Genomic DNA, 27369 nt, shown 5'->3' on the forward strand with positions numbered 1-27369 from the left:
GTGCGGATTGGGATGTGGGTTCCATCAATTGCTCCCCCGTAGTTTGGGAACCCCAGGGCAGCAAATCCAGCCATGATCAGGTCCAGGTCTCCCAGACAGATGGCCCTCCACAGCAGGATGGAATTGATGATCCTCACAACCTGCAGAAGGAAACACATACACACACACATACACACACACACAGAATGAAAGAGGGGGTGCCTGAGCCCTTGGGAGGTGCCTGCCCCCCCTTCCATTCCCTCTCCCCCCTCAAACATACCAGGAGCCACCCCCTATGTTACCACCCCCCCAGCAGCAGGGCTGTGTGAGGGTGGGACAGCACAACTGCCAGGGGATGGGGCTTCCCTCCACCCCTGTTTCCTGAGGGTCACCCTTTTCCAGGACTCCCCTGTTCAAGCCCCCCACACACACTCCCCATGCAGTAACTGCAGCCCGTGAGTGCCATGAAGTGGGCCCCAATGGTGGACTTCCCCACACCAAACTGGTTGCCCATGTACCGGTAACTGTCTGGGGTGGTGAATTCCAGATGGCGATTGCGACCCACTTCTCCGGGGAATGGCAGGCTGCAGGTGGGTGTCATATCATTGGAGGGCAGGGGTGAGCCAGGCACACAGCTCCAAAAAGGTGGCCTTCCACATGTGGAAGTATTGGAGCCTCTGCTGGTCATCCCACTGCTCCATAATCATCTGGCCCCACCAGTCAGCACTGATGTCCAGCCTGCAGAAATGCCTCTCCACAGTGGTTTATGATTGCCAGGGTGTAGCTCCTGCATCCAGGGAGAGGGTCCCCAAAATGATCTTGGGGTTGAGCTTGGTCAGGACCATGAAGGCAGCCTGCACAAAGTGCTGCAGAAACTGCAGCATAGCTGTGTGGGGCCATCAAGTGCCCAGGAGCAGCTCTGGCTCCATGGCACAAAGGAAAAAGCTGTGGCATCTGAAAAAGCTGGGCAAGTATAGAAGGCACTGCTAAAGCTTTGTTGCCCATTGAAGAGGTAGGCAAGCACGCAGCAGAAGCAGAGAAATGGCTGTCCAGAGGGGTCCCATTAAGCGCATGTCTATGCTAGGCTCCAGCACCAGCACTCAGAAGCAACTGGGGACCTAAAGCCCTGCCTGAAGGGTGGCCTTTTATGCGAGAGAGCATCCAATCAGTCTGGATGCTATCTTTCAAAAAAGCAGATCACTTTTTTGATTCGCTTTGGCAGTGTGGAAGACATTTTTTCGTAAGATGTCTTCTGGAAAAGCTTCTTCCAAAAGAAACATGCAGTCTAGACGTAGCCCTAGAGACAACTATGTAAAAGCTACCTTTTCTGACGAAATACTTATTTGCTACTGCCCCCATAAAGAACACTAGCTTATTTTCATTGATATTGTCTTAATGAGGATCTCACAGTGGAAGTGAAGAGCTATTAATTTTTACTTATTTGCATAGAAATACAAGGTTTAAATGGATCCAGAACTTTAAGGCAATGTAAGTAGGTGCTACCCATGTATCAAACTTGCTGTTATAATACAGTAGTTTCTGCTTTATTGTCATGTACAATTTCAGAGTATATAAAACATAGAAAATGGAGTATTTTCAAGGCAGAGTAGGTAAAAAGGACAAATATGGTTTTAGGATATTCTATCACAAAACATAGTTCAAACTTTTCTTTCAGTGTACAAAAGATTCACACTTGATCTAACTAAATATGACAGCATCCATAGATAGCTGTTTGTACTCTTCCAGCATATGCTATTTGGTTGTGGGGGAGGGGGGGGCAGGGCTTTCATTATGAAAGCATGATTTTGTGTACATCTGTGCACATGTATGCATGCTATATCTTACATATTTAAATAGTCACACTATAAAATGACCCAGGCAAGGTAATTGACTATAGGTAACTGAAGTATCATCATTGGTCAAGTAGCCAGTAAGCAGCACAATTAGTATTTATACTATAATATATGATCTTTTATAAAACTATTGGACTGTTAGCTATAAGTCTGTTATGTAGTTTTGTTCCAAGTATTTGCTTTATAATTTCATTAGATCATTTTACTGTTCATTACATAAACTGTAAACTAGAATACCAAATTCTTAAGGTGAAATCTACTTTAACCCTTTCCTTATATTCTATTGTGTGTACCTAATTGTTTCTTTAATATAATTTGAGGACAAACTTCTTACAAATTAAAGGAATGTGGGTTGGTAACTGCACACAATTAGGACACACTTTAAGGCAGATAAGAAATTAGCAGTGTCCTGATACAAGGGCAAGAAAGCATAGTATTATGACTGTTTTTAACTCTAGCTTTCTTCTTCCTTTATCTTTTGTCTAGTCCGCAGGTTTCTCCTGCTCCCTGAAAGTAATACATAACCCTACCATTATGGGAAACAAAGCAAGATCCATTCCCATGTTTGAGATACTTCACTTCAACTTGCATATGCTTCTACATTGTATGTAATCAAACAACTGTTATTGCACTGAAGATATGTGGGTCACATACTTAACTGATCGTAGTTTAGCTCTGACTGCAGTAGAGCTATGCAACTTTGCATCTAATGCATCTTTGCATCTGATCTAACTCAAATGTTTTCCTAAGCTATATAGCTCTGTTTACTTAAGCTTCCTTAAAATGACTTAGATTTTTTTTTTTTACATAAGTTACAGGCTTATTCAAAACCTTTCCTTTTCTAGGCCTCATGTTTGTCAGACTATAGTAGACATAGAGAAGGCCATGATTATGCCAAACTATAAAATGTGACTTTTAAACAATGAAGCTACACTAGACAACTATAAACCACAATATTCAATATCTAGGATAATCAGCCATCCTTAAAATCACCATTAAGCAAAACGCATTTTACAGTAGAGAGCATTTAAATTGAATAGCCTAGTATATCAGTTATTTCCATATTAAAAAAATCCTAAATTGTTTTGAAGAAGTTTAAGTAAACAGAGCTAAATGGCTTAGGAAAACACAACCTGGTGTGTGTAGGCTTCCTTAAACAGCTCCAATAGACGTTAAATGCCATATGTATATGTTTTGCCAGTATTTCCTAATGGGCAGTCCTGAATAATACTTTTGTATGGCATTCATCTTTGCATCAAATTACAAGGACAATAAATACTTCATGCTAATCTGTATATTCAAATGTGTGTGTGCTATCAGTGGAGCACATATTGGCTTAAAAAAAAAGATGCCTGAAATAGAGGCAAGCAAATTTTAAGATAAATCAAGACTTGAGTAAAACTATACACAATGCAGAGTTAAGAGCATTTAGAGTTTGTTTGTAAGTTATCTTCAACTAGTACAAACAGAACTAATCCGAGACCTAAAATGTGCAATGAATTCCCTGGAAACTTGTGCTGCTTGAGGATACTCTGGAGATAATATGAAAATAAAATGCATATTCCAGCATACAAGAAGGATTGGGAGTCAAATAGCAAGAATGTAGATTCCTAGTATGATAGACGGTGGACATATCTTTGAACTCCCATAACGGATTTTTAAGTAGTATACTGTGTCCTATTTCCCCATGTTTATCCCCAAGCATATAGATCGTGATTGGGGCTATGTCTATACTGCACTCTTCTTGCAAAAAAGCCTATGCAAATGAAGTGCAGATTAGCATATTGCAAAATTAATTAGTGGCCGTTTTTGTGCAAGAGGCTTTTGTGCAAAAAGGAGCTGTGTAGACGGCTCCTTTTTGCACAAAAACCCCTTCTTGCGCAAAAGCCTATGCAAATGAAGCACAGATTAGCATATTGGCACACTTCATTTGCATAATTAATTAGGGGCCGTTTTTGTGCAAGAGGCTTTTATGTAAAAAGGAGGTGTGTAGATGGTTCCTTTTTGCACAAAAAACCCTTATTGTACAACAGCCGTTCTTCATTTTTTCAGGAAGAACAGCTCTTGCGCAGGAGGGGGGTTTTGCACAAAAAGGAGCTGTCTACACAGCTACTTTTTGCACAAAAGCCTCTTGCACAAAAATGGCCCCTAATTAATTATGCAAATTAAGTGCAACAATATGCTAATCTGTGCTTCATTTGCATAGGCTTTTGCACAAGAAGAGTGCAGTATAGACGTAGCCTAAGAATTAGCTCATTGCTAATCATGTAATAAGCAAGTACTGTATCTTTTAAACTACGCATGGTGTGTATCATTTAGAAGGTAAGATCAAACTCTTGTTAATGCCTAGATAGCCAGTTAAAGTTGTGAAACATAGGAAACCTAATATAACCTTGGCTGGCAAAGTGTTCCAGTAAGTTTGCATTTTTTCCGATAATCTTTCATACCAAGAATGCAGTACATTTTTAGAGAAACAATACCTTTACTATAAAAACACAAATGGTTTTATACAAAAGTGTTACTGGAATTCTGCTTCTGTACTGCAGTAACAGAAATAACTGTCTGCTGACATTTATTTACGTTTCCTTAAAACTAGGTACATGACACCACTGATCAGAGTAAAAACAAATGCAATCCAAGCTAAGATGAAGGAATATCCATATTGGCCATTTAAAATCTCAGATGGGTATCCATGACTCTCGTGCAAATCTTTATGCCTGTTTGTATAAATGGAGGCTGCAATCATAACGCAGAGGCCTGGAGGAGAAAGAAAGCATTAAAGGCATGTCCATCACTCTTTAAAAGATTTAAGACCACTATACTGGCACACTAGGTGTAGCTCTTTAGCCACACTATTTGTCCTCTCTCCAGTTGCTGCTCTTTGCAGACAATTACGTTTCATACTCATCTGCACTTACAGTACCTCAGGGCTTCCAAATCATTTTCTTAGGCCAGATATAAGTAGTCATGTTATTAAAGGCTGAGAGATTTGGGCTTATTTAGTCTACAGAAGAGAAGAAGGAGAGGGGATTTGACAGCAGCCTTTAGCTTCCTCAAAGGGGATTCCAAAGAGGATGGAGAAAGGCTGTTCTCAGTGGTGACAGATGACAGAACGAAGAGCATTGGTCTCAAGATGCAGGAGGGAGGTCTAGGTTGGAAATTAGGAAAAACGATATCACTAGGAGGATGGCGAAGTACTGGAATGGGTTAGCTAGGGAGGTAATTGAATTTCCATCCCTAAAGGTTAAGTCCCAACTTGACAAAGCCTATGTAGGATGATTGGTCTTGCTTTTAGCAGGGGATTAGACTCAATGATCTCCTGAAGTCTCTTCCAGTTCTATGATTCTAAAGATGATATTTTTCAACCAAAACATTTTTGGCAAAAAGGGAGATTCTATGACACCAAAATATTTTCAGAATTAGCGTTTATTTTCACTAATTGCTTTTTTTAAAAGTCCATGAAATCAAAACATTATTTTGAAATATTATTTAAAATCTAGTACCAAGCTAGAAATCTAACTAAAATGTTTGTCACAAAACTAAGGGTTCTTCCCCACTCTCCCAATTTGCTGGGGATTTTTTTCTCAAAATTAAGTACCTACTCTAAAATTTAAAAAAGAGAGCTTTTTTGCCCAGTTCTGTCAGGTACCATGTTGGTCTGAAGGGAACTAGGAAGTTTCCAGGCATTTGGGCAGTTCTAGACCTGTACTTTGTCAAAGTAAGATATTGAACCATGTTCCTAAGTTAATACTGTGACAGAGCAGGCTAAAGGGCTTGATGGGAGGGGAGAGTGGAGAAGGAGTTTGGAGAGTGGAGAAAGAGGAACAAACAACTGATAAAGAGGCTCAGAGGAGCTGAGCAGAACATCACCATCACTGCTAAAGGCTACGGGGGAGGTGAGGAGCTGCGACAGGGAGTGTTTGGAGGCTCCCTTCCCCTCAGGTGGGCTGAAACCTCAGCCAGTGGCTGAGGAGGACCGTTTACTCAGCCCCGACCAGCCAGGGACATCAGCCCTCAATACCCCTTTTGCCAAATGGAGAGAAAAGGCAAGTGAGACTTGTACCGTGGTCCCTAAACTGCGGGATCGTGGGCAGAACAGGGATCTGTGACTCCGAGTGAGACTGTCCCTGCCACAGTACATTTAAGAAACCTATCTGGGTTTTCCTTCAAAATTTTAGCATGATATGCCTCTGAGCAAGAATAATGCCATCTGCTTTTTAAATGATCTGGTTAATGTTACTAAAATTTTAGCCTGTGCTTGAGAATAAACTCACTGGTCAGTTTTTAGAATTAGTCTTGCACTTTTGTTTCATCTGAACAAACTTATCAATTATGTACAACGTTTTTCTGCTTCTACTTTGTGTTGTACCATTGCTCTATTCTGAGCCCTATTTCCTACGTTTAATGTAAGGCTCATTGAAGTGAGACATGCCAAAGAGCTACTCACATGACAGCAGCTGAATAGTAGAAGTTAATACAAATCTTTCTCCTTGCTTTAGACGGAAGAGTTGAAGAATGAAAACCAGAAATGCAACACAACAAAAGATAGTAGACAGGATCATAGTGGCTTGAACAGCCTGCACAGACTGATATTCTGTGAAAATAAAAGCAGGTTTTATTATAAATGTAGCTTCTTCCCCAATCACACTTCCACTACCAGCACCAACCCGTACACTCTCCCAACTGTACTACGCTATTAATGGGATTTGCTGGCTCCCCTCCTCCTTGCAGTTTCCCCTTTCCATTTAAGCCACTGCCTCTGTGCCACCTTCCCACTTCATCACCCTTCCTCTCTGACTTTTCTAAAAGATATGCTGTAGGAATTATGTTGGGGAAGTTCTATTGTCTATACAAGATATATGACTGATGATCTGAGACCCTTTTGGTCTTAGAATATATTACTGCTCTTCCATTAAAGGCAGCTTTTAAAACACTACATGCCAGCTCTGCAAGCACAATTCACAAATGGAGCTTCCTCAGCTATTCCTTCCCAATTCCACCTCTTCCTTTCTCTCAGATGCCTGTGATCTCTTACATAGAGGTAATCTGAGAATATAGCAGTGGAAGTGTTAGCAACAGTGTTCAGGAAAATGGATTCCAACAGTGCTGCTATTTACAGAACACCTGAAGTCCTGGGCTAATGCCTGTCCAGTTGCCTTTTTTAAAATAAGGACAAGTGGACAGTGCAACACTGAGCAGCAGGGCTACTGTAGTACACTCCAGTATGAATGGATGGATCACTTCTGCTTTCTATACTGTAGCCCTATAATGCAGTGTCTGCCAGCCCTGAAGAGGTATGTCTATGCTGCATATAGAGGTGTGAGTGCAGCAGAGGTAAATATTCTTGAGCTAGTTTTAATCTCACTAGCTCAAGTGCAAACATCAGTGAAGTTCTAGCAGCATGAGCAGTAGTGTAGAATAGCTGCCCAAGTATAAGCCTGCAGGGAGCCTTGGTATGTACTCAAGCAGTGAGCTCATTGCCTTTGATATCTGAGCTAGTTAGAATAGTGATAGAAATGTAGATGTGTTAGTCTGGTGTAGCTGAAACAAAATACAGGACAATGTAGCACTTTAAAGACTAACAAGATGGTTTATTAGGTGATGAGCTTTCGTGGGCCAGACCCACTTCCTCAGACCACATAGTGGAAGAAAATTGTCACAACCATATATACCAAAGGATACAATTTTAAAAAATCGACACTTTACACCTGAGTCTGAATAAAGGATCTAATTATCTTACCCATTACAAAGATAGCTTCCCCAATTATCACCTCTAATATCATTATCTCACAGACCTCCCCACCCCACCCCACCCCACCCCAGTTCTGTTCTGAAATGTGATTTGTCCTTTTCATATGTGTTCATTTTTTTAATTGTATCCTTTGGTATATATGGCTGTGACAATTTTCTTCCACTATTTAATCTGAGGAAGTGGGTCTGGCCCACAAAAGCTCATCACCTAATAAACCATCTTGTTAGTCTTTAAAGTGCTACATAGTCCTGTATTTTGTTTGAGCTAGTTAGATTAACTCTGGCTCATGTGCATCTGCATTCACACTTCTAATTGCTGTGTAGACACCCTTACTCTTGATACACAAAGCCTTCAATAGAACAGACTTTAGGTATTAAAGGCACTGTATCTTCCTCCAAAATAACACCCTCCGATGCCAGCTCTCTTCTACCAGCACAGTGAAACTCAGCCAATGGATGATGGCTCATAAATGCAGTGCAGGGGATTATAGCAGAAGAGGTAAGTGGCCATGGACCTACCAGTTTTCAACTCAGTGCAAAACACTCGGTTAGTTAATATTTTCCTCTGTTTTGACTCATAGCTGGATTTATTTTCGGGATTATCTTGCTATATATTTTAGAAATGTGCGTCTGTCTGTCCATCCATGACTCAATCAAGATTTCCTCCTACATGGTAAGAGCTAGGACCACCAAATTTGGTAAGCAGGTTCCTCTTATCATAACATAAAACATGGTAAGGATTTTGTTGTGCCATGACAAAAGGATATGCCTGGAATTGTATTGTTTCTCATAAAATGGAAAGGGAGGGGTCTGGTAGGAGGAAAAGTTATACCGTAGAATGACCACAGGGGCATCATGGAGTCAGAGATGGGGATTGGGACAGCTATAACCCCATTAACCCAGCACGGAATAGGAATGGAGAAAGGGACAGATTTTTACTACATATTTCAAAGAGTTTGGCCCCCAGTTATAGGACATGCACCCCTCCCCCAGCTGTGCCCGTTGCAGTGGCCATTAGAGGCGCTTCTCACTTGGCCCCAAGCTGCTGTGCTGAGAGAGGGTTGGGGTTGTCCTCTCTCCTCTGATCAGCTGCATACTGAACCCCTCATTCCCATCCCCAGCCCAGAGCAATGATTTAAATGAAGAAAAACAAAACCTTATTTGAGTTAAGGACCCAAGTAATGCCAGATAAATCTTCTAGTAGCTCTATAAACTGAAATGAAAAGGGTTTGGGGACTTTAGTTTTGTTTTGTTTAAATAGTTTGAGGTGCTTACCATAGCCATACCATGATGAAGGCCATAAGCTACCTCTATAGTCCTCATAACTGCTTATTAAACTAACTTTTAGTTAGAAAAATCTTTGTGTTGTCCATCTGTCTATGATCACAAGCATTTTTGTCTTGCCAATATTTTATAGCCTTACATGTCACTTCTTAAAAATAACTTCTAGTTTGACTGCTTAATAATAGTAAGTAATAATACTCACCTGAATTGCTTTCATTAATGACTGTACAGTTGGTGATGTTGACACAGACTTTCCAGACATCTGTGGAAAAGTCTTTTCCTACCCACCAGGCCTGAAAAACATATAAAGGAAATGTATAAAAATTCAGACCATGAAAGTTAGATAAATGGCCTTATTTTTAATGGCTTCTTAAAATGGTATTACACAAGACCATTTTGCTTCTTGAGATAGGCAATCCTTGGAGTCACTTGCCATCCATGCTTCAGACTAGAGCAGCTCCTCTGGGTGTCTCCCTCTCCCCCACCCCTGCTCTGCAGAGATAGGGTTCAGGAGATGACAACACCCTGACTTCAGCAATTCCCTCTTACCCCTCCATCCTGTTCTGCACAGCTAGCAGGAGAATCCTGAGAGCAGCTCAACTGAAGGACAGAGCAAGGGGAGGAACAGTGAACACAAGCTTCCGGCTGTAAGTATGCACCTCTGCTAACCACTGGGTAAGCTGGAGAGAAATGCTTAGTGGACTGGGATCTGGTCCCTGAGCCTGATGTTGCCCACTCCCAGCTTAGGCAAATGTTTCAGGTGATTTTTTTAAGACTGATTAAAATTGCAGCTTATTCTGATTTAAAACTCCACTTACATACTTGCTTCTAAGTGTGGGACTTGTACATTACTATGTTAGGAGATGCACCAATTTTCTGTTAGTCAGAGGTCCTCTTATCCTCAAGAAAAATAGAGATCAGATTCCTAGCTCCAACTCCTAGAATTCACATTTTCTGAATTTCAAATGTGTTCCCCTAAGGATTAGGGAAAATTTACATGTTTACATTGTTTTTCTAGAATTTTTCCATGCATATTAACATTTTGTATTTCTCCCTATGGCTTTAAACCCTATCAGCAGGTGAGTGGCACTGAAAAGTGTATTGCTGTATATGTATCCAGTGGGGTAGTAAACACCATTGCAATACTATTAATCTATGCTCCATTGCCACTGTTGCCAAAATAACAGAGCTCCATTTGGAGAATTGGGGAGCAAATCTTTCTACCCATCTGTAAATGGCTCCGCCCTTCTTGTGAGCACCTCTTGAGAGCCTTGTAGTCTCTCTGCCCAGCTGTCTGCCGGAGAGAAAGTGTCTGGTACGAGGCATGAGACCAGTTTCTTCTTACTCTCTCTTGTGACTGCTGGGGGTTGGGGAAGACCCAGGCCCACCCACTTCACTGGGTTCTGGTCCAGGGACCCTGTAAGTAGCAGTTACCTGCTGAGTCTCAAAGAGGTTATTTGCTGTCATGTTCCCTGGGCCACTTCCTCAGCCCTTTCTTTTGGGCCCTGCGGTCAAGTCCACCCTGCCCAGGCTTCTGCAAAGTGTGGCCGTTGGCTTACCAGCTAGTCTTCACCCACTGGTTCTAGTTCTGATCAGGTCTGAAGTCCATCTCCCACTCAGACCTATCCAGAGAGCTGCTGTTCTCCCAGGGTATGTCTACACTACAAAGTTAGTTCGAACTAACGGACGTTAGTTCGAACTAACTTTAATAGGTGCTACACTAGCGCTCCGCTAGTTCGAATTTGAATCGAACTAGTGGAGCGCTTAGTTCGAACTAGGTAAACCTCATTTTACGAGGACTAACGCCTAGTTCGAACTAGCTAGTTCGAACTAAGGGCTGTGTAGCCCTTTAGTTCGAACTAGTGGGAGGCTAGCCCTCCCCAGCTTTCCCTGGTGGCCACTCTGGCCAACACCAGGGAAACTCTATGCCCCCCTCCCGGCCCCGGACCCCTTAAAGGGGCACGGGCTGGCTACGGTGCCCGTGCCAGGTGCAAGCCTGCCAGCACCCAGCTAGCAGACCCTGCACCTGGCACGGCACAGAGCCACCCACCCGATGCCCCCCAGCCCACCCCCTCTTGCCGGGACCAGGCTGGTGGCTCCCGGGAGCTTGCCCTGGACCGCAAGAGGCGGGCACCTTCCTGGGCTAGTGCGGACATCGTGGACCTCGTCCACGATCTCCGCACTAGGCACAGGAAAGTGGCCGTCTAGGGCAGGAGAGCTGCCAGCCTGGCCACCCAGGAGCAGGTGTGCATGAAAATCAAGGGGGTCCACTGAGACCCCCGACACTGAGCCCTGAACTTACAATGGCCGTCCTGGGTCAGACCAAAGGTCCATGTAGCCCAGTAGCCTGTCTGCCGACAGCGGCCAACCCTAGGGACCCTGGAGGGGATGGACCGAAGACAGTGAACAAGACATTTGTCTCATGCCATCCCTCTCCAGCCTTCCACAAACTTTGGGCAGGGACACCACTCCTACCCCCTGGCTAATACCACTCCATGGACCCAACCTCCATGACTTGATCTCACTTCCCTTTCAACTCTGTTCTAGTTCTAGCCTTCACAGCCTCCTGCAGCAAGGAGTTCCGCAGGTTAACTATTTGCTTTGTCAAGAACAACTTTCTCTTACTACTATGAAGCCTGCTACCCATTCCTTTCCTTTGGTGTCCTCTAGTCCTTCTTTATGGGAACTCAGGAAGAACTTTTCTCAATGCACCCTCTCCACCCAACCCCTGCTTTTAGAGACCTCTATCCTGTCCCCCCTCCGTCTCCTCTTTTCTAAGCTGAACTGTCCCAGTCTCTGTAGCCTTTCTTCATCTGGGACTTGTTCCCAACCCCTGATCATGTTAGTTGCCCTCCCTTCTCCCAGCCTTTCTCTTCCCCTCTCCCACCTCCTTTTCCCAGTCTCCCCCAGTTTTTTTCAATAAAGACAGAGTCAATGTTGGAAGAAACGTTATCTTTATTTTGTACATCAATAAGAAGGGGGGCTAAGGAAGGGTAAGTGGAAGGAGGTGAGGGACGAATGGGGTACGAGCCCCTGATGGGGAGGACTGGGCTGGCTCTGCGGGCTTCTGGGGGTGGAAGCTCTCCTGCAGCCCCCCAATTACCCCATCTCCCCAGATGGCAGCCTGCGGCAAGTGCAGCCGGGCTGATGGCCGAGTGGTGTGATGTGCCCAGTGTGGGCACTCCGGGCACTCCAAGCCAGAACTTCTTTGCAAGCGGGGCACCCCTTAGAACTGTGTGTCCGGGGTGGGGGTCGGGACCCTTTAAGCGCAGCCCTCGGCTAGCCTGAGACAGCATCTCCACGCTCTAAGTCCTCCTCTTATGCCCTGCCGGCACTGCTTCCGGCCATCCTTAAGCCCTGTTCAGAGTCCACTCAATGTGGACTTGCTAGTTCGAATTAGCAAAACGCTAATTCGAACTAGTTTTTAGTTCTAGACGCATTAGTTCGAATTAGCTTAGTTCGAATTAACCAATTCGAACTAAGTTAGTTCGAACTAGCGCTGTAGTGTAGACGTACCCCCAGTTAGCCCGTAGGTCTACCTGGGTCAAGCTCCAGCAAGGAACTAGCAGAGCATCTGATTGGCTGCAGCAGAGGCTGCCACTCTCTTCTGCTTGGAGGATCTCTCTTTTGCTCTTGTCACTGTGCAGGGTACAGAAAGGCCTCCAGCAGGGATGTCGGGGCCTAGTCCACCCCATTACGCTATGCGCCTTTGAAATGGCTACAAGACATGAAGGACACAAACCCCAGGATTACACGGTGGTATTTGGCACTGCAGCCAAGCCATATGCCTTCACAGCTGGGCTCTGCCCAGGGTCCCAACATGGGAATGCGGATTTCTTCTCTAGGGCAGCTGCAGTTACTGATTTGAGGGACATGCCCCAACTGAACTTCTCCGACGGCTCCCAATAGGTAGTAGCACAGGGATACCACTGCTCAGCAAATAGCTAGACATTCTCGTTCAATGGTGGAGTACCTAGTTTCTCATGGGTGTAGCTTCTTGCTTAAATATAAGATGGGGTATTCTACTCCCTGGAAATTCTAAGACAACACGGCCCCCAAACCTAGAGTAGATGCACCCGTGTGTAAGATGAATGGTTGAGAAATCAGATCATCAAAGCACTGGTTGCTGTCCTAAAATATTTTTATACTTTGAAATGCCTTTTGGCATTCTGGTGTCCAATAGACAGCATTTGTTGCTGAAGCCTTGGTTAGATTGGACAATGGAGCTGCCAGAGTTGCAAAATGTGGAATGAACCGATGGTAATAACTTACCCTTACCTGCTTTTTTGTTGTGGGACCTGGGGTTTTATCTAGGGCTTTAATTTTGTCTTGGTAGGGAGTGTGTCTTCTCATTCTCCACCAGATTTCCCAAATACCAGGTCTGCTGCATGCCAAATTTGCATTTCTTGGGGTTTGTCCTGAGCCCAGCTTCTCTCAGTGCCTGCAGAACGGTTGCTATGTGGGTCAAGTGTGATCTCCAGTCTTTCACTAAAGATGACCACGTCATCTAAATAGGCTTCTGTGAAGTGCCCAAAATGTTGCAGCGTCTGATCCATTAGATGGTGGAAAGTGGCTGGTGCCCCATGGAGTCCGAAGGGCATAGTTACAAACTGGAAGAGTCATAGTGGGGTGGCAAAGGCTTTCTTCTCATGAGTCCTCTGTAAGTGGTATTTGCCAATAGCCCTTAGTTTAGTCTAAAGTTGCAATGTATCATGCTTTCCACATGTGGCCCGGGGTACGTGTCAAACAGGGAGACTGCATTTGTGGCTCTGAAATCGACACAGAAACAGATGGTGCCATTGGGTATAGGTACAAGGACCACTGGACTGCATCAAGGGCTTTGGGATTCTTCAGTAATTCCCGAGTCTAACATGGCCCAAACCTCCTGTTCTAGGGCCCCCCAGAGCTTTTCAGGAATATGTCCCGTGTTGAGGTTTAGCAGCTTGAGTTGTCCAGATCTGCTGTGACACCAGATGGGTTTGACCCGGTAGTGAGGAAAAGAGATCGTTGAAATGTTCCAACAGGTTCCTGGCTTGCCATTGCAACTGTGGAGGTAGGCAGTCCGCAATGGGTACATTAGGAGGGCCTGCCAGGGATTGCACTTCCAGGCCTAAATCCTCTGGTACTTCCTGGGGAGGGGTCTATGAACAGGGCCTCCTGTACTCTTCAGGGTTTTAATAGATTAACATGAAAAATCTGTTTTCCCTTTTTCTTCCTGGGACAGCGGATTTCATAGTCCACCTCTCCCACTTGAGATATAACTTCATAAGGCCAAGAATTGCCATTTGGCCAAGAGTTTACTCTTGGAGCTGGGTAGCAGCAGCAAGACCTGGTCTCCCAGCTTTCTTGGACCCCTTTTGTTATAATGGTGAGGTTGGGTTTGTTGGGCTCTCTCTAGATTTTCTTGAGCAAATCTGATTACCTGGCCTAGCCACAACTATATCTCCTCCATGTACTGGATTACGTTCTGGGACGGGGGGGGGGGGGGGGGGGACTTCCTCTTCCTAGGTCTCTTTGAGCAGATCCAGTATCCCTCTAGATTGTCGACCATATAGCAGCTCAAAGGGAGAAGAGCATGTTGAGACTTGGGGTACCTCCTACACTGCAAACATCAAAAAAGGCAGTAGTCGGTCCCAAGTATGAGGGTCTGTATTCACACATTTTTTCAGAATGTTCTTTAGGGTCCAATTAAAATTCTCAACCAGGTCATCCATATGAGGATGGTAAACTGAGGTTCAAAGAGGTTTTACTTTTAGGAGTGTCCAGACCTCTTAACAGTTGTGATATAAAATGTGCCTCCTGGTCAATCAGGACTTCTGTAGGAAGGCCCATCCAAGAAAAGGGGTGTACCAGCTCAGTGGCCACGATTTGTGCCCTTACTGAGCACAAGGGGATTGCTTCTGGGTAGTGTGTTGTGTAGTCTACGATGACCAATATATGCTGGTGGCCCCAGGTGCTATTCTCTAGCAAACCCACAATATCAACCCCTATTCTTTCGAAGGATGTATCTACAAGGGGTAAAGTATCCGGGAAGCCCATCCTGAACCCTTCAGTGCTACTAGTTGACAGTCTGGACATGACGCACAGAAATCCACAGCTTCCTCATAGACCTCTTGGCCAGAAAAATCCAGCCAATAAGCAGGCTAAGGTCTTCTTCCGCCCCAGATAGCCAGCAGAGGGGATTGAATGGGCCAAATGCAGAACTGGTCTCCTGGCCTCCCAAGGCACCAAGATTTGGTAGCTGATCTCCCCCATGTTTGGGTCCTTGTCAGCTCAATAAAGAAGGTCTTTTCTGAGCTAAAAGGGCAGGAGGCTGGGAGGCTGGAGCTTCCTGAGGAATGACCCCATCAATGACTGCAATCCAGGAATATGCCTCTCTCAGGGTTTCGTCATCTTTTTGTCCTCAGACAAAATTATATGAGCTAGTTAAATCTTCCAAATCTACCTCAGTGAGGGGACTCTCTTTCAAAAGTTGCCCTGGTTTGAAGGGCATATCCCTTTCCACGCAGGGGGTATCATCTCTTTGCTGAGACAATTCCTCTTCTGGCTCAGTTTCCCCAGCCCGATGACTTTGGAGCCATGTTCAACACTCTTTCTAATGCCTCGGGCGGAATTTTCCCACCTTCTCAGGGGAAGCAGGTCCTTCCCAGAGGTCTGAGTTCACTACAGGAAATAGTTCCTCTAACATCTGAGATGCTCGTTCTTCTGGAGCTGTCTGGTGAAAGGAACAACAAGGGAAACCATCGCCAATCTCTGCCAATTATGACCTTCCAGGGAAGGCGTTTTGCCGCCCGAACCCTTGCCTCACAGTCCTTCACCTTCAATTGGACCCACACCGTGGGGTAGGGGTGCACATCCCCATGTGCACAGGTCGCTTTTAGGGGATAATCATATTGGAGAGTGCTAAGGTCCAGTACTGACTCCCAGATCAGTATTTGGGAGTACCCTGAATCTATCAGTCCAAGCATCATGTGTGCCCCTCCCCCACCGGGACTGGCATCACATAGGCCTTATGCCACCGGTCAGGCCCCAGGACAAAACCACTACAAGTTTTGGTAACCCCACAATCTAAAAAGTCACACTCCATGATGGGGCACAACCTGCTGAAATGTCCAGGCTTCCCACAGTAGAAGCATACCAATGGTCCCAGAGTGGGACCCAACTGACTCTGTCCCCTTCAGTCACTTGGGACATGACTCGGTGATGGCCAGGGAGAAAGATGCCTCTGTGGGTACGGGGCTCCAGGGTGTCATATTCCCTGGCCACTTCCCTGGGAAGCTGCTCCATCCAGCCCTTTCTCCTGAGCCTTATGGTCAAATCCTCTCTATCCAGGGTTCTGCAAAGTGTGGCCATTGGCTTACCAGCTAGTCTTCAGCTGCTGGACTTGGTTCTGACCACGTCTGAAGTCCAACTCCCACTTGGAGAGCTGCTGTTCTCCCAGTCAGCCTTTAAGTCTGCCTGGGTCGAGCTCCAGCAAGGAACTGGCAGGCCTTGGCCCAGCAGCTTCTTTTATATCAGCTTGCTGTACCCTGACTGGCTGCAGCAGAGGCTGCCACTCTGTTTTGCTTGGTGGATCTCTCTTCAGCTCCTGTCACTGGGCAGGGTGTGGAAAGGCCTCCAGCCGGGATGTTGGGACCTAGTTCATCCCATGACACCATCTTTGCCATAAGAGGCTCCCAAGGTACCTCTCTGCAAGGCAACAGTGAAGCAAGGTGGGTATATTGAGGGTAAGATAGGGGAGTGCACATAGCATAAGTCTACAGACACCAGAACTGTAAAACAGAAGCTGATAGCAGCCGAGGTTGACAGCCAACATTGCCGCAGGGCATTTCAGAGATGAATATTTCATGCAATTATTCTTTTAATGAACAGAAGTGAAGACTTTCCTTATACATTTAGTGGGGCCCTATATTATATGACTATATAAGAGACTCTTATAAAAAATTGCAATTAATTGAAGCTTTAATTAACCTGTTAAATTTCAATTGGTATTATTTATTAAATATTTTGGATGTTTTTCTATGTTTTCAAATATATTGAATTGCAACACAGAATGCAAGGTGTATAGTGCTTACTTCACATTATTTTTGATGGCAAATGTCTGAACTGTGAAAATGACAAAAGAAATGCTATTTTTCTATTTATCTAATACAAGTACTGTAGTGCGATCTCCTTATCATGAAAATGCAACTTACAAACATATTTTTGTTATTTTAACTGCATTCCAACAAAGTTAAACTTGAGGGCCTACAAGTCCACTCAGTTCAACTTCTTGTTCAGCCAATTGCTAAATAACAACTAGTAAGTTTACATCCATGAGAGGCTAATGTGCAGAGGAAAGGAGTCCAGGAGATCTGGCAGTATTTTAAAGAAGACTTATTGAAGGTGCAGGAATAATCCCAATGTTGAGAAAGAATTGCAAATATGACAGGCAACAAGCTTGGCTTAAGAGAAATCTTTGGTGAGTTTAAACAAAAAGGAAGTTTACAAGAAGTGGAAACTTGGACAGATTAGGGGTTTGGAATGGGTCCCATATGAGGAGAGGCTAAAGAGACTGGGACTTTTCAGTTTAGAAAAGAGGAGACTGAGGGGGGATATGATAGAGGTCTATAAAATCATGAGTGGTGTGGAGAGGGCTGATAAAGAAAAGTTATTTATTCGTTCCCATAATAGAAGAACTAGAGGACACCAAATGAAATTAATGGGTATCAGGTTTAAAACTAATAAAAGAAAGTTCTTTTTCACACAGCGTGTAGTCAACCTGTGGAACTCCTTGCCAGAGGAGGCTATGAAGGCTAGGACTATAATAGAGTTTAAAGAGAAGCTGGATAAATTCATGGAGGTTAGGTCCATAAAAGGCTATTAGCCAGGGGATAAAATGGTGTCCTTGGCCTCTGTTTGTCAGAGGCTGGAGAGGGATGGCAGGAGACAAATCACTTGATCATTGTCTTCGGTCCACCCTCTCTGGGGCACCTGGTGCTGGCCACTGTCGGCAGACAGGCTACTGGGCTAGATGGACCTTTGGTCTGACCCAGTACGGCCGTTCTTATGTTCTTATGTTCTTATGACTAGGAAGGAGTATAAAAATATTTACACGAATATGCAGGGATGTAATCAGGGAGGCCAAAGTGCAACGGGAGTTGCAGCTAGCAAGGGCTAGCAATAGGGGGGCTTGGAGGTAGGGGAGTTAGCAGTTCGGCCGGATGCAGAGGGGCTCACCAGGGGAGATGGAACTGGCAGTGGAGAGAGGCCACAGTCTCAGGGGCTGGTGGCAGGAAACCTCCACTGTTCCAGCAAATTCCCTCGTGGGACCAGTCAGGTTCCAAGAGTGCCAGACCAGGGTGGTTCAACCTGTATTTTGAACACTGATTTCTTATACAGGTTTTTTTTTCATTGTCATATTCAGCATTCTGCAAGACCAATGTAGGCAATGACAAAAATTGAGAAGATGGTTACAAACCGGTAGGCTTCAAGTTTTAAATAAACAATCCCACTAGAAGACCAAGAATGTATGCTTCTATATAGCTGGGGGTTATTTTGGGTTACATTTGCTTGGATACTAGTGTATGATAATTGCGCTTACATTAACATATTTCTTAACTGTCTCAGTCAATAGTTCTTTAAAGTGCTTATAAAGGAGACAACTGATAGAAGTTGAGTTCTTAAAACAGGGTTGTAAGAGTCCACTCCCCTGTTGCAGGCAACCCCATCAAAGAAGCAGTTATCATTTTGCAAACTTGAAATTTCTGCTAATATTTGGGCTGAGGAGGAGAAAATCATTTTTGTAGAAATTGACTATCTTATAAACATCAAATGCAGAGAACCAATTGTGATTAAAAGAAGTCAGATGAATACCTATAACTTAATATTTGAGAAATAAAATGTAGGAAATAAAAGTCCATAGCATCTGTGAATTGTAGGACCTGTGTTAATGAGGCTAATTAAGTGGGCTGGATATGTCCTGTTCATAGCTTTTGATGTGAAAATGTAGATATTAAAAGGCAGAAGAAATTGGCTTGTGATGCACCACCTAGTTCTTCTGTACGGAGGTGGAGTAAGCATTGTAAGTGGCTTGGCTTATATAGTTTTTGTAAAATCCAGCCATGTGGAAGTTTGTTTTTTTATGGGAGTCTCTAGTTTTGAGAGCTCCTTCTTGATTTTCTTCTGTTTTCCTTGATTTTTCTTTCTGTATACGATGCTGATTAGGTGGTTCCTCATTTTCTTTGAGAGACTGTAGACTGTGCAGTATGTTGATTATAATGGATTTTTCACTTTCAGTATTGGGTATGATGTTCATCTGGTTGCACATTTCATAGAGGATAAGTACAATGCCTTTCATGTTAAAAAATCTCAGAGGGTAGCTATGTTTTCAACTTCTAGTGTGTCTTCCATGGTATGTTTTAGGCACATTGCATTAATGAATTAATTAAAGTCTTTCCCAAACCAAATCATAATTTTACTGGCATGGTGAATGTAACATGGGCAGGAGTTCAGTAGAATTTTCACCTCTCCTCAAACTCAGCTATACGTACCCAAAAGCCACAATTTCAGCCTCCAAGCTACAGTTGTGTTTGTAAATTGCAACATTTCTTCTATATGAAGTTCTTCCCCAGAGATCATGAAATTGCAAGTCCATGGATCACATCCCTCTGCTCTGCAGCCAAGTGCTGTTCAGTGAGACATAGGGCTGTAGCATTGATTTGGATAGCCTTTTTCTAGCACAGTAGCTGCAGGAGGTTTCTGGTCTTACAAGCAAGTGCAAGAAGCCTAGAATTTCCTTAGTTTAAAGCATTACTATGGCTGGGATTTGAACTGTTAAATGTAGACAAAGCCTTAGTTACAGTGTTGGTTCTATACCTGGAAATAATAGCTAGCATTTACCTGGCTTTTGGGAAATGAGGGATCTGATAAAAAAGGGCCTTAGTTCAGCAGAGAGGAGCATTGTTTAGGTTAAATATGCTGGTTGATTACATTTGGATTGGCCTGTGTCATTTTTTATCAGTACTTTTAATGTTCAGCTAAATCATAGGGCCAGGAAATGTTTCTCTCCACATTTATATAAAGGTGCATTTGCTGTGAATACACTGCAAGAGAATACCTGCAGCTCAAATCAGTATAACCTATGTCTCTGAATTAGAATTTCTAGGTGGAATGAGACTTACATTGTCAATGGTTGAGATGAACAACAGCGCTGCTGAAGTTATGTGAAACACAATAATGAAAGCCAGAAGAATCAACATGCTTGCTCTGCGAAGGTTTAGTGTGTGATAAAGCTGTTAAAAAAAAGGCATTATATAATTAGATTACCACTATGCAAACTGAATAGTTGATATCTTAAAACATGAATATGATCTCAGTTATTTATGGAATAGAAAGATCTGAGTATTAATTCTCTTCAGAGTAAGGACCTGCCACAATGTTTACTGTTCTTTAGGTTTTGAACCGGGAAGTTAAAGCAATCTTTCTTATACAGATAAAAGGCTCACCAGTAGCTCTCTTCAATTTTATTTTAGGGTAGCATCAAGTAACAATTTCACTAGATATACAGGATTAGTCAGTGAGTTCTTTATGTCCATTCCTATCACAATGAGTTACAACTTTATTTTTAAAAAGAGTGTGAATTGGAGTGTTGCTGTTTGTAATACACCAATTCCAGAGAGATATATTGTCCTACCCTTGTGGGGGACACACAGTTCCACAGAATTTCCTAGATGCACATACATTTCGTACTGTGAGCTTTTTTGGCAAGGAAATGGGGCTTCAGGAAACAGGGTCAAGGTTTCCTCAGGAAGGAAGGAATACTCAATTCATAAAGGATGATATTGCTGCTCAAACCAGAACAAAAGTAAGCAGTTCAGGATTTAGTTCGCAGATTAACTAGGTACACTATATTATAGCATTCCAAAAAGGTCTTAGCTTTTGTTTGAGGAAAACCCGTTCTATGCCTTTTGTCTATTGCTGACTTAGTGGTACTACTTTTTCCTCTGTAAGTGTAGCTTCACTCATTCTAACTGGTTTAATGTCAATAATTTTTCCCAGTCTTTTTATTTCCCCTGCGTTTCCTACCAAAAAATGACAGAGAGAGCTGCCAAACATGGCCCAACCGGCCCTCCCGTTGACATCAAGAGCAATCTGAAAGGAACCACTCATAGAAAGGTATGGGCAGTTGCCAAACACAGAGGGGTGTGATGTTGGATTTTTTTTAACAAATTTAAATGTGTGGTATTGCCTATGGCTATCTTTTGCCTTTTTTGCTCTTACTATTTAAGAATGTTTGACAATGAAAGTGTATTTTAATTATGTTCTGTTGAGTATTTTTCTGAGGGGTAGCTGTGTTAATCTGTTCCAGCAAAAGCGAGGAGTCCAGTGGCATCTTAAAGACTAACAGATTTATTTGGGCATAAGCTTTTGTGGGCTGGAACCCACTTGAATCCAGCCCATGAAAACTTATGCCCAAATACATTTGTTAGTCTTTAAGGGTATGTCTAGACTGCATCCCTCTGTCGGCAGAGGGATACAGAATAGGCTGGTAGACATTGCAAATGAGGCAGGGATTTAAATATCCCGCTCCTAATTTGCATAAGCATGGCCACTGCAATTTGGTGACTCAGCACTTAGGCTTGAGTGTATTGATTTTCACCACCAAATCTACGGTAGCATATGACTGAAGCCTCTCGTCATGTTTGTGTCTATTAATGTCAGAGAGCTCTTCCTTGAATGAAGAATGTAAGTCTTGTGGTTTTGTAGAAAGGTAGTCTGAAATCATCTATACAACTGATCTCCAAAGTGAATGGAGAGAACACTTCCTCCCTAGCTTAAGATTTAATTTTCAGGACAAATTGTGCCCAAAAAAGAACTTAAATCAGGTATCAACAAAATGCTTGATGTCTTTGGTGCAAATATCTTTTGAGGCCTTCAGTTTTATGATTCTTAAGTGCAGGCATGATTGGGTGTAGGATGAGCTGGGCACCACAGGTTTAGGTAGAATACAGGTAATTTTGAGACTAACGTGCCCTTCATAGTGAAGGGTACTGGGGCATGATACACTAAACTGGGGCTTCTGAGTTTCTCTATAAGGCTGCCTGCCTTTTTAAGGTTTGAAAAGAAACAGCCCTTCCTCAACTCCCTCCTCCTGACTTGTAAGCAGCCTCCTCTAGGATATGCTGGAATGCCTCAGAATGCAGTGGTCCAAACCAAAGAAGCTGGCCCTTAAGGATATTGAGGAGGTCAGGGGAAGAGTGAGATGCCTCAAGTGCTAGCCCAGTAGCAAAGCAGCAGTGGAAATAAACCTGCCAACCCACCCTGCTTTAGTAGGGTAGAAGCCCAGGAAGAGGATGAAGAGGTCTGTATAGGTCAGACATTATGAGCATCAACTCCCCTTTGTCTCAGGGCTGAGAAGAGCAGAGTTATCCCTAGTCAACTACACTCTGCCCTCCAAGTAACAGAAGCAGTAAGGTGGTGTGTTAGACCTAAGTGCCATATAACTTAGCTGCTTTTCCTGCTGAGACCATCCTGTAGCACAGGGAAGAGTCCACTCCCCTGCTGATACCCATAGCAGCTGTCTCAAGCTGCAGGGCTATAAAATAGCAGTGTAGATATCCCCAGAGGGTCCCAGAGCCTGGTCTCTAACCCAAGCCCTATAGTTTACAGCCCTCCCCTCTTCCTCCAGTCTGAACCCCATGAGCCTAAATCTGCTGATACAGATCAGCTGTGAATGTTTAATGGCAGCATAGACATACTCTCAGACACCAGCCCCCATTCCCTGCCATCTCTCGCTGGGGACAGCTACTGGCTCTCTCATCCCATCCCTAAGGGAAACCGCTCCAATAGAGGAAGTTCAGTTCTGAAGCAAATTATTCCCCCTGCCATTCTTGTTCTTCAGAGTTTGTGTAGGTTTTTTTTTTAAATGGGAAGTTGTGATGAGTTATTTCCCCTCTGCCCCTCAAATGTTGTGAGAGTTAATGAGTGCCAAAGAGGAGGCAAATTAACCCGACAGGCCAGAGCCGAGAGGAATCAGGCAGGGATATATTCCTGGAGTGGGCAAGGGAACCCAGCTGAGGAGGAATGAGATGGGGAGGACACATAAAGAACAGAATTTGGAAGTAGTTAGGGCCTCTGAGAAAGGGGAAACACCCCCAGCAGAAGGGGAGGAATGGTTGGAGACTGCAAAGTGTGTTGGCTGCAGTCATGGGCTTTGGGAATGAGGAGACAGCTCAGAAAAGAAGCAGTGAGGCTTATGAGAGAGCCTGGACTGCTGAGCTGAGTGTCCTTGGGCTAGAAGTTGTAGATGAGGGTGGCCTGACTTCTACTGGGAGTTGCAGAGAGGCAGTCAAGGGGAAGGCCGACTAGGAATACTAGAGAACTATACTTGGGGAGGGGGAACTTTGACTGACCTAGCCAGAGGGCTGAGTCTCAGCAAGGACACTGCAGTTCCTGAAACAGAGAGGAGTTGCAGGCAGGCCAGTGAGTTGGAGTCACTGCACACACTGCAAACCATCCAAGAAAATGGTGACTGAATATGTTAATTCCCAGAGCAATATGCAGGAGCTGGTATAAATCAGTGGTGGGTAACCTCAGGGACCTTTTGTTTATTGTTGCCCACGTGCAGGGTGGCCAGATTCCACTAGTTTCTGTCTGCATCATTTCCCCACCCCCAGTATTAATAAAGTCACGTGCACATAAAACAAGGCCATGTGAAGCATGGGGTGTGGTGATTGCACACAACATTGACTAAGAGTGGGGTGCTCCCTCTGAAGCCACTCAAAGTGCTGCTGCAGTTCAGTCGGCACACCTCGCAATTTCTAGGCATGCAAAATTACCCTAACCCAGGAGACTACAACGACGATGAGGCCCATTCACTAGCTGTGTCACCCATTGCTTGGGTAAATGGTGAGTGGTGTGCCCTGTGACAGGAATATTAGTGAACAGATTTGATCTGTATGCACACCACATTCCAATATGCAGCAACAGCAGTGATACCTCTGTAAAAATTAAGCTACTCCCTGCGTGATGGTGGTGGTCTTCGTTACACAGCATTTTGTTGGGATGGGAAAGGAGATAGTAGGGGTACATCTAGATTACATGGCACTGTCGATGGAGCCATGTAAACTAGTTTACCCGGCTTAGGCAAAAAAGCGGGGATTTAAATAATCCCCGCTTTGTTAAAATAAACATGGCCACCGCGCTGTGCCAACGATCAGGTGTATTAGAGCTGGAGGCTCCCTGCAAGAAGCCTCGCGGTCCTCCCACACCCATTCCAAGAAAGAGCAGTAGAAGAGAGTCCTCCAAGCTAAGAAGCTAATCAGGCTCAATGTAAAAAGAGCTGCAGGGTCAATGTGCATTCAGTCAGCCAGTAGGGACTGGGGAGCAAGGAAAGTGCTCCTGGCTGCTAGGACTCTAGAAAGATAAGGGTCACAGGGAAGTTGCCCAGGAAAATGTAGTTAATTAAAAGGATGTGGCTGATATTTAGAAGATCCCTGGGTTGGGGTCTGGAGTAGTGGGTGAGCCTCAGTCCCCCCAATGGCAGCTGGAGGGAAGGAGGCTCAACTGAGACTGATTCAGATGGAGATCTGGGGATTTGTGAATTGAGTTCAAGAGAAGTGACTCAGCTGGAGAGCTGGGGTCTCTGAGGACTCAAGAGAATCCGAATGAAAGCAAAGAGTCTCCAGCAAGGAAGCCCTAAGGGCATTGCTCCACATCAGAGTCTCCAGTGAGGAAGCCCTAGGGGCATTGCTCCACATCAGAGTCTCCAGCAAGGAAGCCCTAGGGGCATTGCTCCACATCAGAGTCTCCAGCGAGGAAGCCCCAGGGGCATTGCTCCACATCAGAGTCTCCAGCGAGGAAGCCCTAGGGGCATTGCTCCACATCATAGTCTCCAGCAAGGAAGCCTTAGGGGCATTGCTCCACATCAGAGTCTCCAGTGAGGAAGCCCTAGGGGCATTGCTCCACATCAGAGTCTCCAGCGAGGAAGCCCTAGGGGCATTGCTCCACATCAGAGTCTCCAGCGAGGAAGCCCCAGGGGCATTGCTCCACTTCAGAGTCTCCAGCGAGCAAGCCCTAGCGGCATTGCTCCACATCAGAGTCTCCAGTGAGGAAGCCTTAGGGGCATTGCTCCACATCAGAGTCTCCAGTGAGGAAGGACTATTGAAGGACTGAGCTCAGGGAAAGCTGTAAGACACTGATGGGCAACCTTGGCTAGTGAGTGGGCTGCATAAGTGGCCCTCTGTCTCTTTGGGCTGCAAGATTGTCGTAACCAAGACAGCCTGCTGGGATAGAGTAGTTTTGCTAACCACGCTTGCATCCCTAGACTTTGCGAGACATGCTGATTGATTCTTACCATTCCGACTGAACACAGAGGGAGCACACAGCTCTTAGTCAATGTTGTGTTCAATCCACACACACTTCATTTCCCCTGCCCTTGCTTTACATGTATGTCACTTTATTAATACTAGTGGGGTAAAGAAAATGATATGAATGGAAACCAATGGAATCTGGCCACCCTGCACATGTGCAACAGTAAACAAAATGTCTCGTGAGCCACACATAGAACCCCAATGGGCAGCAGGTTGTCCACCACCGCTACAGGACACTATTGAGGGCATTGAGATAGGCCTAGCTGGACTGTATGCTGTGGTGGGATTTGTTTAGTTTCACACATGAGCTGAGTCACCAAAGGTCCTCCTAAAGAGCGCAGCACCGTGAAGGGAGGAGACAGAGAAAACTGCAGGTGTGCACACATTCAATGTGGGCTACTCATGCGAGATGAGTACACTCTGTTACAATGGTATTTTGTAGATCCACCAAAATCAACATTACAATCCTCGTGTTCCTGTTCAAGTTAGTACTCGCTGAAGAAAAGAAAAATAAGTAGTCTTGAAGAAGTCATAGGTTTTTAATAAGAGTAACAAAAGTTTGCTGTTAAATCAGAGGCTTGTCTGTCTAATTTGCCTCTTTGCAGGCTAGTTATAAGTGGATCACTTATTTCAGTGACCAGAAAGTATCCAAAGATCTTCAAAACCTTTAAACCCAAAATTTAGACACTGGTGCTGCAATATAATATTTGGTTCTAAAAAATTTCTTATCTTTTGGGGACTTGGAATGACCCTGGCTCTTTATCAGTATCCATTTCTCCTATTCTAAAATGATTAGCAAGGAAACTGTCATTCACAAGTTTCCTGTGTTTAGGCTCTTTGTCACAGGAAAGGTAGTTTGTACTGCTCAAGGACCTTCCTGAGCAGAGTTACAATTTAATATTCTGTCATTTGGAAGAGTGCCTGCTCTTCCAGGTCAGGAAGCCCTGTATGTGTTAATTTTAGATGGCCACAACAAAAATAAACAAGTTTAGATCAATTGAACTCACCAGGATTAGTCATGTACAAAGCTACTGAGATGAATTATTTGCAAGATTAGACAGATTATGCTTGGCATACAGCATATGTTAATATGCTATTCATATAAATAGTCTTAGCAAACTAAAAGCTTCTAGAAAGGGGTAAAGTTTGGTTTATTTAATAACATTTAAAAAGTCAAATATGAGTTGTCAGTTAGTAATATTGCAATAGTCCTATTAAACCTGCAAGTTTCATATTTATAAGTTTCCAGATGGATCTGCTTGTTTCACATGAAAAAGTATCAGAATCACAAAAGGCTGAAAGCATTCTGGATTTTAAGTCCAAGCCAAAACTTCAGAAAATCTTTAAGATAGTCAGGTTGCCAAAAATGTTAAGTTGCTTCCAGACTTCTAATATCGGCCCAAAACCTAGGAAATGCCTAATATTTTGCAAACCAGTTCCCTATTTTGAATGTTTTAGGCTTACTGTCGGAACAATGTATTGAATACGCAGTGTCAACTTCAAGCCTTAATATTTAACACCACTGTATAAATATGTAGAATTGCATAACTAAGTGCCAAAATTTAGCAAAACAATATTGTGTAATCTATTAATCACAAACTATTGAGTTATTAAAATCCTATTGAATAGATCCACATTTGAGATAACAAGCATTTATAGTTATACTCATGTAAATGGTGAGAACAGAAGCTCGGTTTTTATATTAACAGCAAAAAAGTTCCAATTAATACATAAATGAGTATCAGAGCAGTAGCCGTGTTAGTCTGGATCTGCAAAAGTGACATGGAGTCCTGTGGCACCGTAGGGATTTAAATGTCCCGGGCTTCATTTGCATGTTCCCGGGTGCCGCCATTTTTAAATGCCCCGTAGTTCGAACTATCTGCCCACTGCTACACGCGGCACGGACTAGGTAGTTTGAATTAAAGCTCCTAATTCAAACTTCCGTTATTCCTCCTGCATCTGACGAAGTGGGTCTTTGGCCATGAAAGTTTATGCTCCAATACATCTGTTAGTCTATAAGGTGCCACTGGACTCCTTGTCGCTTTTACATAAATTAGATATCCCTGTTTTATTCCAAGGATATACTCAACTGCTATCTTAGCTTGCTATAGTAGGCAGGAATATTATACGCAGCTTCCATTTGTCTTTTT

General features: G+C 44.0%; 1 protein-coding gene across 1 annotated transcript in view; it reads right to left on the bottom strand.

Annotated features, from left to right (window-relative positions):
• Window positions 1-1395: 1395 nt before the first annotated feature.
• The window catches only part of EMP2 (epithelial membrane protein 2), a 70422-nt gene continuing 44448 nt past the window's right edge, over window positions 1396-27369 (bottom strand). Inside the window, exons 2-5 of the mRNA XM_075899292.2 lie at window positions 20030-20140; window positions 9070-9160; window positions 6280-6426; window positions 1396-4589 (exon numbers count right to left, since the gene is read on the bottom strand). Of these exons, the coding sequence (XP_075755407.1) occupies window positions 4405-4589; window positions 6280-6426; window positions 9070-9160; window positions 20030-20107 (501 nt within the window). The 5' untranslated portion in view covers window positions 20108-20140 and the 3' untranslated portion in view covers window positions 1396-4404. The remainder of the gene's footprint in view (window positions 4590-6279; window positions 6427-9069; window positions 9161-20029; window positions 20141-27369) is intronic.

This window comes from Pelodiscus sinensis, chromosome 15 (genome assembly GCF_052426305.1).
Source record: "Pelodiscus sinensis isolate ZL-2025 chromosome 15, ASM5242630v1, whole genome shotgun sequence".
In the NCBI taxonomy this organism is placed as follows: Eukaryota; Metazoa; Chordata; order Testudines; family Trionychidae; genus Pelodiscus; species Pelodiscus sinensis.